Source organism: Vicugna pacos, chromosome 2 (genome assembly GCF_048564905.1).
Source record: "Vicugna pacos chromosome 2, VicPac4, whole genome shotgun sequence".
In the NCBI taxonomy this organism is placed as follows: domain Eukaryota; kingdom Metazoa; phylum Chordata; class Mammalia; order Artiodactyla; family Camelidae; genus Vicugna; species Vicugna pacos.
Window position 1 is genome coordinate 93,314,599 of NC_132988.1, and position 13,822 is coordinate 93,328,420.

Below are 13,822 nucleotides of genomic sequence, written 5' to 3' on the forward strand. Positions count from 1 at the left end.
TGCCTTTTCAAATTCGAGCCTGTCCATTCTTACGCAGTAGTGCAAGGGACAACACCTCTACAGCACATGTTCACCACATTCAAAGGTCCAGCAAGACCCAGGCAACTGGTCACATATTCTAGTCTTGGTATAATGGTCAGTTATGCAATAATGAATGGATGCACAACAAATTCTGGAGATACTATTTTGGATTCCACTTTGAATATTTCCTGCTAAGCCTCTTTCAGGTTTTTGGATTAAATTTAACTGGGGAGTATCCTGAGACTGCTAGATGTTTTAATTTCTTAAAAATTTACCAATATTTACTAATTTACTGATACTTAGCTGCATCAGTCAGAACTTTTCTCAATACTATGTAATCAAAAACAAAAGGATAAGTAGACCACTGAGGTCTGACAAAGATGGCAAATGTCATCCATGACTCTCAATTTCACATTTGTATCAAAATAGCTTAATTGTATCATTCATTATTTTTATGTATAGTTGTTACAAATCTGAATGTTTAACATACATTTGTCCTAATAAAATGCCATTTAAATTATTTTACATTGGGATTCCATGAAAATTCCGCTTGACAAAATGATTCTTTTACTAAAATATTTCAATACCATTTGCCCACACTGTGCAAAACGAGGAAACATCAGATTATGTTACAAAACCAGTCTGAAAAGTAATCCACTTTTCCTGTAAAATAATAAATTTTAAGAAGAGTAGTTGCTAGAGATGTTAAAATTTAAAGTTGATGGTGTTAATTTTACACAGTAAAATTTATTAGGATCTATAAGGAAAGTGAGTCAGAGTATATATGGCTCTCCTGAGTTAAATTAAAAGATAGCTAATTTTCAGTTACACATTTTATTTTAAAAATTAATTATATATTTAAAAATTCAAAACAGAACTGGTTACCCACATTACATATTTTACAACATTCCCACCTAAATACTTCCTTTGTGAGATATAGGACAAAAAAAGGATTCAGAGTGAAAAGATGAATTTGAGTTCTGGTACTTAGGAAAGAAATTCATCCTTCAGGTCATTACCATCACAGAATACAACCACCTCCACCAGAGTGATACGAGGAATAAAATGAGTGGTGCATGAGATGTAGTAAACTACTATAAAGTGAGAGTTAATATTTTATTCTTAGGTTTTATTTCCCCATCCTGGACAACATCATGGTCCTGGTTTCACAGAGATTCTCAACAAGGAATCAATATAAAATTATTTTGTAGGTCTAAATTAGTCATATCAATGCGAAGAATCAACCCTGAAACTCTTAAGCTTTTCTAAATTATTCCAATGATGTTATACTATTACGCAAAGGACATATGCGAATTATAAGCAAACTGATCATAGTCTCAATCTATATTGACTCATCACAGTATGTCACTTCAGAAATGAAATGTGACAATGATGCATAGGTAACAGAGGCTTAAAAGATTTTCTAGAAGTTTTTAATGTGTTTTTAAAATTATACTGTTAATGGCAGACTCTTACGAAGATGTTTATGATTATATCATAACAAGCAATTATTTATTGGGACAAAGAAGATACGTTAAAAGATAGATGAATTACAATAATTAAACATGCATAGCTTATTGACATTTTTCTTAAAACAAAAAGACCTGGACATGTCTAAGTCTAGCCATTTTACCATCATCTCTGTTACCAACTGGAATCACATTTTAAAAATTTCTGTGATCTTGAACATCTTGTTAAGTGTTACAGGGCTTTTGTTTTTCTTTTAGCCACTAGATTTTTCAGGAAAAATTCACCTATTCAAGAAAAATAAAAATACATTACTATCAATTTAAAGTACAATTCATAATAATTATACTTCAGTGTTCCCCTTTAAAGAAGACTTCCGTATTTACTGGTGTTTCTCTCTTCTCAAATCTCAATGTCAATAATTTTCTAACCTTATACATCCCCTGTATCTTTGACCCTTTCCCCAACCATAATGATTAGTCATTATTCTTAAAAAATTTTTTTATTATACAGTTTCTAATATCATTCTTTCTAGTAACTCAATATTATAAAGGGTGACCCTATTGTATCAATGCAGTGCTTCTGTACATTTATTCCACTTTATGAGCACTATCTATTCCTCATCACTGACAAAGTACTACTGTTGGCAGAATTCATTTCAGAGAGCAATTCTGCTACGTTATTAGCCTGGACTGATGTTTATAACGCAGACCTCATTGCAGCTGAGCAGATTCATCTGATGGAATCTCTTTAGCTTATTCCCCTTTAGGGAAGCAAGAACTCTTCATTTATAATGGACTTGCTTTTTCTCTATCCTGTAAGATGTGTCTGTGCAGTAAGTTAGCTGCTTGGGTGGGGCATTTTCATCACTTTTCAGGTCAGTAGGGTTCCATTTAGTCTATCACTGTTACAGCATGGTTCAATGTTTATTGGCAGAGCTCAGCACTGACCTTATGAGGAATTTGATGAACTTTTTGTCATCTTAATATATGAGTAGAGTTGCAATGATTGTATCTGTACACAATCACCAAGAATCCCAAGGCTCATAACCTAGCCAAGTAATGGAGCGAGTAACCCATGCTGCCCTACACTGAGCTCGCCGACGTCTGATAGGAGTAGAACTGTATTATCAGATCTTAATAGATCATCTGAATCTAAGGCTCTACATTCCATAATTTGATCTTGTACTAGTAATTTTAAAAGCAATAAAGAGTTCATAATTCTCTTCCTCATAAATGTTAGAAATTCTCCTTACCAAAAACCAAACCAAACCAAAAAACCCTCAACACGAAATAACAGTAAAAAACCCAACAAAAATTAAAAACTCCTTTCAAATGATATTATTCTACTTTAACCATTATGGAAGCTGATGTTGGTTCTAACCTTTATATACATTTTTAGTTTGCCAGCAGCACTGCTTAAAGAAGAATAAGTCACTTATAATTATTGGTTTCCAAAGTCCCCACATCCTGTCAATCAGTGTTGAATCAAATTCTTGGATTTCATAACTAGAATAAGCTGTTGTTAGTACATTAAAATGTCTTCAATTTCTTTATGGGAACACAATGAATATTACTACTACTTAAACATTAATTTTTACAAATAGAATTTATGTCTAATTAAACATATCTATGATTTAGACCTCAATATGTAATACAGCCATTTAAAAGATCATTAATAGTAATAACATAGTTTAGACATAACCAAAAAATAACCAGCTGTTTATTTTTCAAACAATTATAATTATTAAGTCCAATCAGCAAGGGAAACACAATAAATGTTTTTTGGATTAAATTCAACTTTCAGATATGTTTTTACAGACCTTTTGGTGGCATTATCATATGACTTTTTATCTTTTGGAAAAGGCTTTTATTTTCATAAGTCAGCTCAAGCTACTGATTAAAAGAAGAGCTGAAATTACAAAGGTAAAAAATAGCATTGTAGCTAATAAAATTACACTAAACATTTCTATAGAGAAAATAATCTTATGATTTCTTTTCTTTTGCTTCTAGGAGGAAAAACACAAATACATTAATGGTGCAAGCAGCAATGCAGTCAAATAGACACTTATGGTGCAAAGCTCTTAAGGATGCTCCAGAAAAAGCCTTTTTTCCTACCACAAAAGGCAGTCACAGCTATTCTAATTTTAATGTTTAAAACTATGGTCTAAATAAAATCATCCCCTGTAGTCTAACTCACCTGCTTTATATGAAGAACGCACAAGAGGACCACTTGCAGTATAATGAAATCCAAGTTCATTTCCTACCTTTTCCCAGTACTTGAATTTTTCAGGAGTAATGTATTCTTCAACCTAGATTTGAAGATTTGGTTCTGATAAGATTCCAGAATTTTCCTAAATCACCTTGGTTCTATAGAAAATCTACTTGTTGGCCACTCTGCCAGAACGTAATTACAGTGAATTAGCAAGGAGGGGAAACATATCAATTCTGTACTATATTAGCTATTCCAAAAGACAGAAAAGGAAAATGAGATTATCCGTAGAGATTACATCTGTATCATTCCTTTATTGACTAACAGGTATAATTAAGAATTAGTCACGCTTGTAAGATTCTGGAGGACAAGACTGTTACTCATCTTGTGATCTTCTGCTTAGCACTGTGTCTGGTACATGGTCACTACTTAAGAAGAGTTTCTTGAATGAATGAATAAATGTCCAATATAGAGATAGGAAGACTGACTTTTCTTTCTTACTTCACCTCTGGCTCTCATATAACTCTAAAACAAATCACAAGGTCACCAAGTGTGAATGAATGCAATTTCCCAACTTAAAAAACTTTTTTTCGGTATGTTTATTTAAGTCATACAATTTTGGGGGAAGTAAGTGCCAGTGTAGCTGCTTTATGCAGATAATAAAATGCAAACTGGAACTTGGAAAGATACATGGAACGCTATACTAAAAAGTCAGCAGCTCTTAATTTTAGCTATGAAAATAAAGATTTAATTCAAATTACCAATGAACATTTGGTAATTCATGGTAGCTGTACCTTAAGGTGGCGCTTTGTCGGCTGCATATATTGTCCTAAAGTCAGACAGTCCACATCTGCCTCACGAAGCGCTACAGGAGAAGAGCACATGTTGCGTTAGCAGGTGTTTTCACAGAGCTACCTGCATGCACTGTTGTAAAGAGCAGCTTTTAATTACTATTTGAACTTACTACTCTTGAACCAATAAATAACCACAGGTTGGCCAAGGACCTTCAGGTAAAATAAGTTTTCATATTTTAAAATTTAAGAAGCTCAAGAATAGCAAAGTAAGTGGACTTAATGGACTAAGGATCAGCAAAGTCCAAAGCACATCACGTGACTGTGCAGTAGCAGGCTCTCCCTCAAAGTCCTGGAACCTGGAACCTTCTAGTCTGTGAACTGTCAGTGCTCGCCAGAGCTCCTGGTACCTGGCTAGTGCTCAAAAGCTGTCTGATGACCGAATAAGAAAAGTGAACAAATCATGTTTTTACTTGGTAAAAGGGTAGGGAATAAAATGGGATGCAAAGTTCATATCCTGATCTTCCTGCACATCAGTCCATCAAGTTCTAAGAAAACATACTTCCTTCCCTTTTTATGCTGCGGTTTATAACTACACACTGTGTACTTCGTTCTTACGGTACTTTCACTGAGACTATGGAGGAAGCATAACAGGTCCTTTAAAATGGGATTTCTACTATTACTCAAATTATGTGGAAAAGTTTTCATTTTTAAATGTCTTTACCTTCCATTGTTGCATATACTTGCTCATCCTTCTCACCTAAACCCAACATTATAGACGTTTTAGAAATTACATCAGGCCGAACCTCCTTGGCGTGTTTCAGTACACGTAGGGACTGGTCGAAACTGGCCCGGGGATCACGAACTTTCCTTGAAAACAGCAGGACTGTTGTCAGCAAAAATAACCACAAGCTCAACTAAGTACGTAATTATGCAAACAACCTGTAAGACCAGAAAAGTACATTCTAGACATTATGTTATATCATATGGTTCATTTGTGCACAAATGACCAACTGTTACTTTAGGAAAGAAAATAAGGCTTCACTGGGCCCCCAGCTCTGCTGGCTTTAAAGACTTAAAGCCTGGAGCAGAGAAAACTAGAATGAAAGTAATTCAGGTTATAAATTCCTCACTGAGAAACCAGAGTTCTGAAGCTGAGAGTAAGTGATTACAAGCAGCAGTCAAGAGAGAAGGGGAAAAAAGTGGAAGAAAATCTCAGTACTGAACAAAGAAAAAGCTGTTGAACCTGAACCTACATTTCAGACAACTGCAACTTTCATGTTCATTTCTTTTCTAAAGACTAAGCTGCCCTCTGCTGGTGTGTATACAACATCGACATCACTTAGGTAAATATGCACGATTCTGGAATTTTCACTGGAAAGGATAGTGTTTCTTAAATGAAACCAGAGAACCTGGCATCCACTTATGGTGGTATCATGAGAAGTGATAGGGTTGGAACAGGCTGTGTGCTAGACTTCAACAGGGGCCAAACCATCAAGGTTTAAATGGCAACAATGCCCAAAGGGCAGAAAGTCGATGAGGTGTTTAAACCAGCATTCATTTGAATTCTAACACACCTTTATTTTGTGTAATTGACTTGTTGCTATGGTTGTCATTCTTAATCAGGGATCAGTTCACAGGGAAGAGAGGAAACAAATTTATGAATTTAAAAATAACCACAAAACTGATAGGAAAGTAACTACTTTTTTAAAGTATTTCTGCACTGAATTTGTTATGCTCCCTAATGTTTACTTATGATTTGGTGGAAATGCTGGTTATTGTTTATCATACTTCTTTCTATGACACAGAATAATGTGTAGAACCTCATAAAATCACCACCAAATGCTTTATTAAAATAATGAAAATAAATGTATTAATCTTGCCTGAAAATTTTCATTTTTCTGAAATATGAATATAGTCATTGATGTGGAATAACAATCTGTAATTATTCCTAACCTCTAAAATTATTAGGAAGAGTAAGAAAGCATAGTATTTACTTTTTAAAAGAGATTGAAAATACATCTACATGTTTTTCTTCAGCATCGATTATTGCATATATTAGTGCTAAATGCATTTTTTAAAGTTTTTTTTAAGAACTAAAATCAAAGCAATTGCTCTTGCATAATTCTTCCTTTTTGAAAACTGTTCTTTGTAAAAAATTTGCATTTGCAAATTTGCATTGGCATTTGCATTATGATACTTAAAAAAAGAAAGAAAAAAAAGATGCTCACTATATATGTGTACCTAAGTACATACACACATATAAATATGTAAGTATATATACACTTAGATGTTAGTGATTGATATTACTGGGTAGAAATATTATGGGTGATATTTACACACTTTTTTAGGTTGGCTACATTTTCTGATTTTTCTTTAACAGATACACACTGTTTTTGTTTAAAAAAGAAAGTTCACTTTACAGAAGTCAATTACAAAGTTCTCCCCTGAAAAAAGTGAGGAAATACAGCAGATTCTGACCCTTCCCAACACCACTCTGTACATGGAATCACCTCTGTAATTCTGGAACTGTTTCTACATTATGTGCGTATACATCTAATCCTGACAGAGCAACTTTTTCTATTGCTTTAAGATCTCCTCGGAAATCAGGGGTGAGACACTCCACGAGAATTTTTGGATTCCTATGGTGAAAAAGAGAGAAGTATCACACTGAGGAAAAGAACTGACGTAACTTGCTTAAAATAGAAATCACCAGTACCCATTCAGTATCAGTTTCAACACAGTAAGCTTTAGAACCTTGCCAAGAACAGCATGAACATACAAATGTTTACATATGAACTGTTAAATGGAATTAAAACAAAGAAACCTAGAACATCAAATAATATGTACATTGTGGTTAAAATACATCTGCATGAAAATAATGATCAGAATAAATTTTGGGATCATATACTTTTAAACTTTATTAAGCAGGTATTAAAAAATAAAATTAAAGAAATTAGAATATAAATATTAAAACATTAAATATAAAATAATTTTTTTTAGAAAGTAAATTGGGATATTTCTTATGTGGATATGAATGCTGATTGCTTTAACTTTGATTTATTTTAAAATTCAAATAGTGCCCTCCTCCCTTCCTCTAGGCAAGTATTTCACAAGTGCTATGGTCTTTAAAAACTACTTTCTGAGTTGCTGAGTCATCAGCTTTGCTTAAATGAAATACAAGCTAAACATTAATCTTCCTATTTATATTCTGGCTATATATCTATGCATTCAAGCATTAAAATATGAACTGGGTCATAGAGCTGTTCCCTTTGACAAGCAGTAGAAATGACCAGGACAGCTGACAAATTTTTTCACAAACCCAATTGCCAAGTTTTTTTGGGGAGCTGTTTCATGAAAGAACATGAGAGAACAAATGTATAAAGGACCACATACACACCCTATAACTCACTGTTTTCTTAACTACAAGTTGAGACCCATTAGTAGTTTGTGAAATCAATCTAGGGGGTTGGAAACAAAATTTTTTAAGATGAACTATTAAAAACATAGAAAATATTGGAGAGTCACTGAAAAACACATTTACTGAGTGTGCTAGGTGCTAGACTAGTAATAAGCTGTAGGAAATGAACATAAATGCCTTTTTTAATGCTTTTTAAATAGATGGGATTAAATATTAATAAAATGTGGGTTATGGGTAAAATTCCCAGGGCCTACCAATGTTGATAACATGTATATCGAGATTACATATTCTAACAACGCGAGCTTATCCTATCCTAACTACTTCTAGATGATTATTTATTTAAAATCAGTGCTAGAAAGATTGCAGTTTTACCCTTCTTATAAAATTACTCAAAGTTTAGATTGATACTCAAATATGAAGGAGGGGTTCTGTGCACTAAAGGTCCATGAGTAAGTTTGTGCTTCTGTATCCCTAAAATTTCTGCAAATACGGACCTGTATGTTTCAATATATTTTTTCTGGAGAAGAGGCTACATAATTTCCAGCAGATTATCAGAAGGGTTTATAACCCCCCAAAAGGTTAATAACCACTGCTTTAAGGTAAAGACCTTAAATAAAATGAATTTATGAGTCAGAAAAAGTCCTCAAATTATACAAGCAAATGCAAAAACAAGTACCTTTCCTTTAAGTAAGACACAGTCTTTGCAAAGTGCTCTGCTCCCCCATCAGGCATATCTATAAACAAGAGAGTCCACTGCTTAAGATGACATCACAACTTAGTAAGAGCCAATTTCTGGAAGAGGCAATGATGACACACTAACCATCTCGATCCACAGATGTCAGGACAACATAATCCAGACCCCACTCAGCAATTGCCTTTGCAGTATTGTAGGGCTCATTGGCATCTAGTGGAGGTGGAGTTCTTGCAGTTTTAACAGAACAAAATCTACAACCTCTTGTACATGTGTCACCCATCAACTAGAACAGAGATGTTACAATTTAAATCAAATAAGCAGATGACCCTGAAGAATGTAATGTTGAGAGAATAAAGTTGCAATTAATGAACAATCTGATTCTGTTTGTAAGAAATTTGAAACATTCAAGGCTAAACAATATAGTTGAGAAATACAAACATATATGGTAAAACCAGAAAGAAAAGGAAATGATAAGCTCAGAATTAAAAGCAGCATTAAGGATTTTCCCTTTTTCAAAAGGGGAAGCGATTGGGAAGGGATGCACAGAGGGGTTCAAAGATAAGACCAATGTTCTACTCTCAAACTGGAGGTGAGTGTCAGTGTCTGTTGTACTGGTAATCTTTATAACTTACACATAAACTAATAAGCTATAAAGATTCTTTTGTATCTATTTAATACTAACAAAAAGGATTTTAAAAGGAATAAAATATTCAATTAACACACCAACATGCAGATGCCTGTGAAAATTAAACAGAAGGCACAGCTCCAGATGTTAAAGATGAAATAGAAAACACATAAAAACTTTATAATCTGTTTCCTATGCATACTGCTGTTTCTCCAGACACCGCTTCTGCCACCACAGGTCACTACGATGCTCTGCCCCTGGCCAAGTACAGCCACTGCATATGTTCTGGGGCCAATGGAGTTTCAAAGCTCCACAGGAAGGGTTGTGACTGAGGAGAAAGCAATTCTTCCCCTTTATGTTTAACTCTCTCAGAGGGTTATTAGGGCCAATGCGCCAAGGGTAATTAGGGCCAATGTCTCACAGAATTTTACTGAAACAATGAAGTCTTCTCAGGAACCAGTAATGAGTCAACAGTGGGGAAGGGGACTGGGCAAGGGATGAAACCAGACAGTCCCTTCACGGAGTATTCAGAACCACTCCTTTCTTCAAGAATTGACATTGTATAACTTGGATAAGCTCTATGGCCAGCTCTGTATTATTCCAGAAGGAGCTCTATCTCATAAGAATCCTCAATCCTCAGTTCTTCATGTAAATAGTCTCCTGCTGGTACAACTCAACAGCTTATCAGATATTCCCAGGCAAGCAGGAACTTTGAGTTGCACATAATTTAGATTTAACCCACTACCTCAATCTCCAAACCCCTATGGGTAAGTAAATATGGTAGACTGAATGGCTAATCCCACTTCTTACTCCACCATATAAAGATTACATCTCACCCTTTTCCATGTAACTTGCAGGGCCAGCCTACTGGTTGGGGAACTTATGCTTCTACCCCCATTGATGTCTGGCTTGGCCATGTGGCTTAATTTGGCTAACAGAATGATAGTAGACATGACCAAGCAGAAGCCTCAAAAGTGCTTTAGATGGTTGGCTTGCTCTCTTGTGCTCCTTCCATTTCCCATGTTAAGAATATGCCTTGGAGAGCTGCTGGAACAATGAGAGAAAGCTCTGTAGAGTAGATCTGAACCCAACCTACTTCCTGGAGTCCAATTTAGCCCAGTCAAGATCTACTGAACACAGGTCAACTGAAAGACCCATGAGAGAGATAAATAAACACTTGTTATTTGGGGGCAACATGAATAACAATTTAAGCAATCATGAACACTATTTCCAAAAATTAATAGAATGGCGATCTCAAGGCAGCATACAATTAACTATCAGGTAGAGGGAAGAATCACAATAGACGTATGCAGAGAAGGGTGCAATCGTAACAGGCTGGATTATTCTGTCAGATTTTTTTCCACATTTCTTATAAACTCATATGTAACCAAAAAATCTCATCAGAGATTCATAATGCACATTTGTAGGAGAAAGACATAAAGTATTTCCTTTCAGTTTGTAGACTAAAGCTTTAGAATCTGAGGCTGGCCTTACCATGATAGTGGCTGTGGCGGTGGCATGTTCTCCACCTCCCCAGCACTCTCCAATATTGGGACATCGAGCTTCCTCACACACCTGTGTGTAAAAGGGAACCGAATACAATCAGATTGAAAAAATATTCAACAATTGAGCAAATTAGTGATCAGGTATTTACATTCTTTACAGCATATATATGAAGAAATTCACTATTCAAAAATGCCATTAAACTGCGAAACTATATAGGTGTTAGGATTCCATGCTTAAATTAAAAACTATATGATTGTATCTATTTTACATGTGCAAAGAAAAAGGTCTGCAAGGGTATATATTGAACTGTTCAAGTGATTTAACAGTTAAACATTTGAGATTGTGTATATGATGTTTCACATTTAATATACTTTTCCCCACAAATTTGTGGGAAATGTACTTAATTTGTGATATAAAACAAACAAACAAAACCCATTCCATAAGCAGCAGAAAAAAAAATTTTTTTGTACTATTGGTGAGAGGTAAGAAATACAATTAATTGTTTCTTTCACAGGGAAAATAATTTTAAAATGTATTACCATTACTGAGAATAACATATTACTAAACATCTTTGTTTAGTTTCCTTGCTGTTATAGGTACATATTTTACTAATTTTTAAGTTACATATATGGTAACATTATGGCTCTTAGTAGAGGGATATTTAACCCTTTGACAACTTACTGTATGGAGATTTAAGTTTCGTAATGTATTTTTCAGTTTATTGTAATTTTTCCCCATGGGAATCTCTGTCTTTAGCCATGGAGGTAGTCTTAATCTGAGGAAAACCAAATATAATTATGCATTAACAAATACGTTATCAAATAATCACACAGCTTTGATGTTACCTTCCTCTATTACAATTTCTAGTTAAGAATTTTTTCAGCATAATCCTGGATTAACCCTTTAATTTCTGCCATAGGAGTAATAACAGAGAATCAAATTTAGGTTTGCTTAAACCACTGTAGAAAACACCCATAATTGTGTCTAACAGAGACACGCATACAGGGAATATCTAACTATTCTCATGTCTACCTTATGCAAAGGCACAAAGAACACCATCCAAATTTAAAAAATGAGGACGTTTTGAACATCTCATTCCCCATTGGGTAATATGAGTAAGGAGAGATCCCACAAGTGTAATTTCTGCTCTGCATTCCAGATTTTGATAGATATTAAATGGAAAGAATCTGAAATTTAGAGGGAAGACTATGTATCCTCAGGTTCCCCTTGAATTCCACCCACTTGTGATCTAGAAGTTGTCAGGTAAAATATTTCTCAAAACAGTTTACTCCACATGAAATTCTCTCATCATTCTTTTAAATTAAAGCAAGCTATCCATAGATAATTTGTACAATGACTAGAAGAAGCAGTAAGTTAGATGATAACATCTAGCAACAATAAAAAAATGTATTTAAAAAACTTATCAAAGTCTCATAGACTAGCAGCAAGGTGATAATCTTTGCTCTCTAAAGAAAGTTGTTGCTGGATGGAAAATGGGAGATGGATGTATAGGATGGCTAAGCCCTAGGAAGGTTAAGAAAAACTGTCAGAAGGCACAGAGAAAAGAAAAGGATTCCAACAATTTCACCTACTTACCTGTTCAGTCTATATCTGTTATTACTTCTTTCTAATGATTTTTAGCTAAATTTAACAAGCTGTTTAAAAATATTTTCAAGGGCTTGGTTAATCTAAAAATAATGCACAATGAAGGAATTGGGACATTGTAATTATCTCAAAATTTCAATTACCTTTCTCCTTTCTGGCGTTTTAAGTTTCCTTTATAGTCATCCCAGGTGCTCTTGTCTGCAAGATCACCAGACACAAAATCCTGAAGGTCTGGTCCATTCTGTAAAAATTCCTTTTTTTTATCTGGCAAGGAACTTACTGCTCTGACTGGACTGTGTAAATAACTTCCAAATACCTAAAGAAAGAGATCATTATGACATTTATTTAGTGGCGTTTGGAATAATTTAGTCTTAACCTATCTTCATAACTAAAAGTTAGGGTAAAATCAGAGCATGGATTCGGAAATTATGTCAAACTATTTACAAGCTCTGTGTAGGAGCTTAGAATCTAAGATTAAAGAGGACCTAAGGGGAACAAACCAAATCTAAAGGAGAATGGGAGCCAACCATGTCCTGCTAGATTTAGAATAAATTTGGAAGCCTTTGGAACTGGCTAACATGTCACATTTTAATATAACCCTTTTAGGTACTAAAAGTCTGTCTTTCAAGTTCAAACTGCAAATACAGGAGAAGATGGAAGAGTTTTGGGAAACCAAACCTAACGTTTTAATTTTCTAGGTTACATGCTGTGTTTGAACAAGGAAGTCATTCAATATATATTTGTTGACTACAGGAAGACATCGGCTTCTAGATTTGAATACACAATGTACAAGACAGGCAAAATACTGTAACACTCAAGAGTCAGTACTTGTAACGCAAAAGAACCTTCAACAATTAAAAAAAAAGGTGCATTTAGGGTGCTGCACGATTGTCACTGTACTTGCCCATGTCTCCCCCTCAGGCCTAGAGCACATATTTGTGTTTTAATCGCCCGCAGTGTTGTCTAGTACACAGGAAGAGCCCAACATAAAGTAGTAACTTGGAGGGCTCACTGCAGTGCTTCAGTAAATACAGAGTACAAGTCACTGATAAAGCAAGAAAGCTCTCAGTGCCGGCCAGAGAGACCTATAGACAAACCAACGCCAGAGATTTTACTTCATGGGAGTATCGGAAGAATTAAGTGAGACACCACATGAAAAAAAGGTTTAGAACGGTACCTGGCTACAAGTAAACACTCAGTGCTGGCATTATTGGGTGATCTAAAGGGACAAGAACCCTCCCACCCACGCCCTCATCCTACTCGCACCGCCGCTCACCTGGGGGCCCACGGTGCGGACGGCGCCCCCGCAGCGTAGAGACATCCTGCTGTCTTTTCTCTAACAGGGCTGAGCAATCACTAATTCCCGGGAAAAGAGAAGGACAAACCGTCGCTCGGTTTATGACAGACAACCTGACTGACCCAGTGGAACTTGAGCTACTCCGCGATTGGCTGCTTGGGCCTCAGTGGCGTCGCGTGCTTAT

The 13,822-nt window shown here is 35.2% G+C and overlaps 1 protein-coding gene across 6 annotated transcripts; it reads right to left on the minus strand.

The window, feature by feature from the left end:
* Positions 1-1,123: 1,123 nt before the first annotated feature.
* On the minus strand, positions 1,124-13,764 carry LIAS (lipoic acid synthetase). Of its 6 annotated transcripts, XM_072944976.1 has the most exons (12): positions 13,618-13,764; positions 12,485-12,657; positions 11,418-11,511; positions 10,725-10,805; positions 8,732-8,888; positions 8,588-8,645; positions 7,004-7,132; positions 5,215-5,360; positions 4,494-4,564; positions 3,688-3,799; positions 2,872-3,006; positions 1,124-1,775 (listed from the first exon to the last, which is right to left on the minus strand). In XM_072944976.1, the coding sequence occupies exons 1-12, from the start codon at positions 13,660-13,662 to the stop codon at positions 1,723-1,725; spliced, it is 1,254 nt and encodes a 417-aa protein (XP_072801077.1). In that variant the 5' UTR covers positions 13,663-13,764; the 3' UTR covers positions 1,124-1,722. The 6 variants fall into 6 exon arrangements, 5 of the variants coding, with proteins under 5 accessions (XP_072801077.1, XP_006220318.2, XP_072801090.1 ...); XM_006220256.4 differs by lacking the exon at positions 2,872-3,006 and having other exon boundaries at positions 13,618-13,762; XM_072944989.1 differs by lacking the exons at positions 2,872-3,006; positions 8,588-8,645; positions 8,732-8,888; positions 11,418-11,511 and having other exon boundaries at positions 13,618-13,763.
* Positions 13,765-13,822: the final 58 nt, after the last annotated feature.

Bases quoted from the DNA above. Each gene is read 5' to 3' on its own strand.
- LIAS (XM_072944976.1), bottom strand. From the start codon at position 13,662: ATGTCTCTACGCTGCGGGGGCGCCGTCCGCACCGTGGGCCCCCAG. The intron at 5,361-7,003 runs GTGATTCCATGT...GCTGTTTTCAAG, and splicing joins ACAGTTCCAGAATTACAGAG to GAAAGTTCGTGATCCCCGGG. The intron at 3,800-4,493 runs GTACAGCTACCA...CTTCAAATCTAG, and splicing joins CGACAAAGCGCCACCTTAAG to GTTGAAGAATACATTACTCC.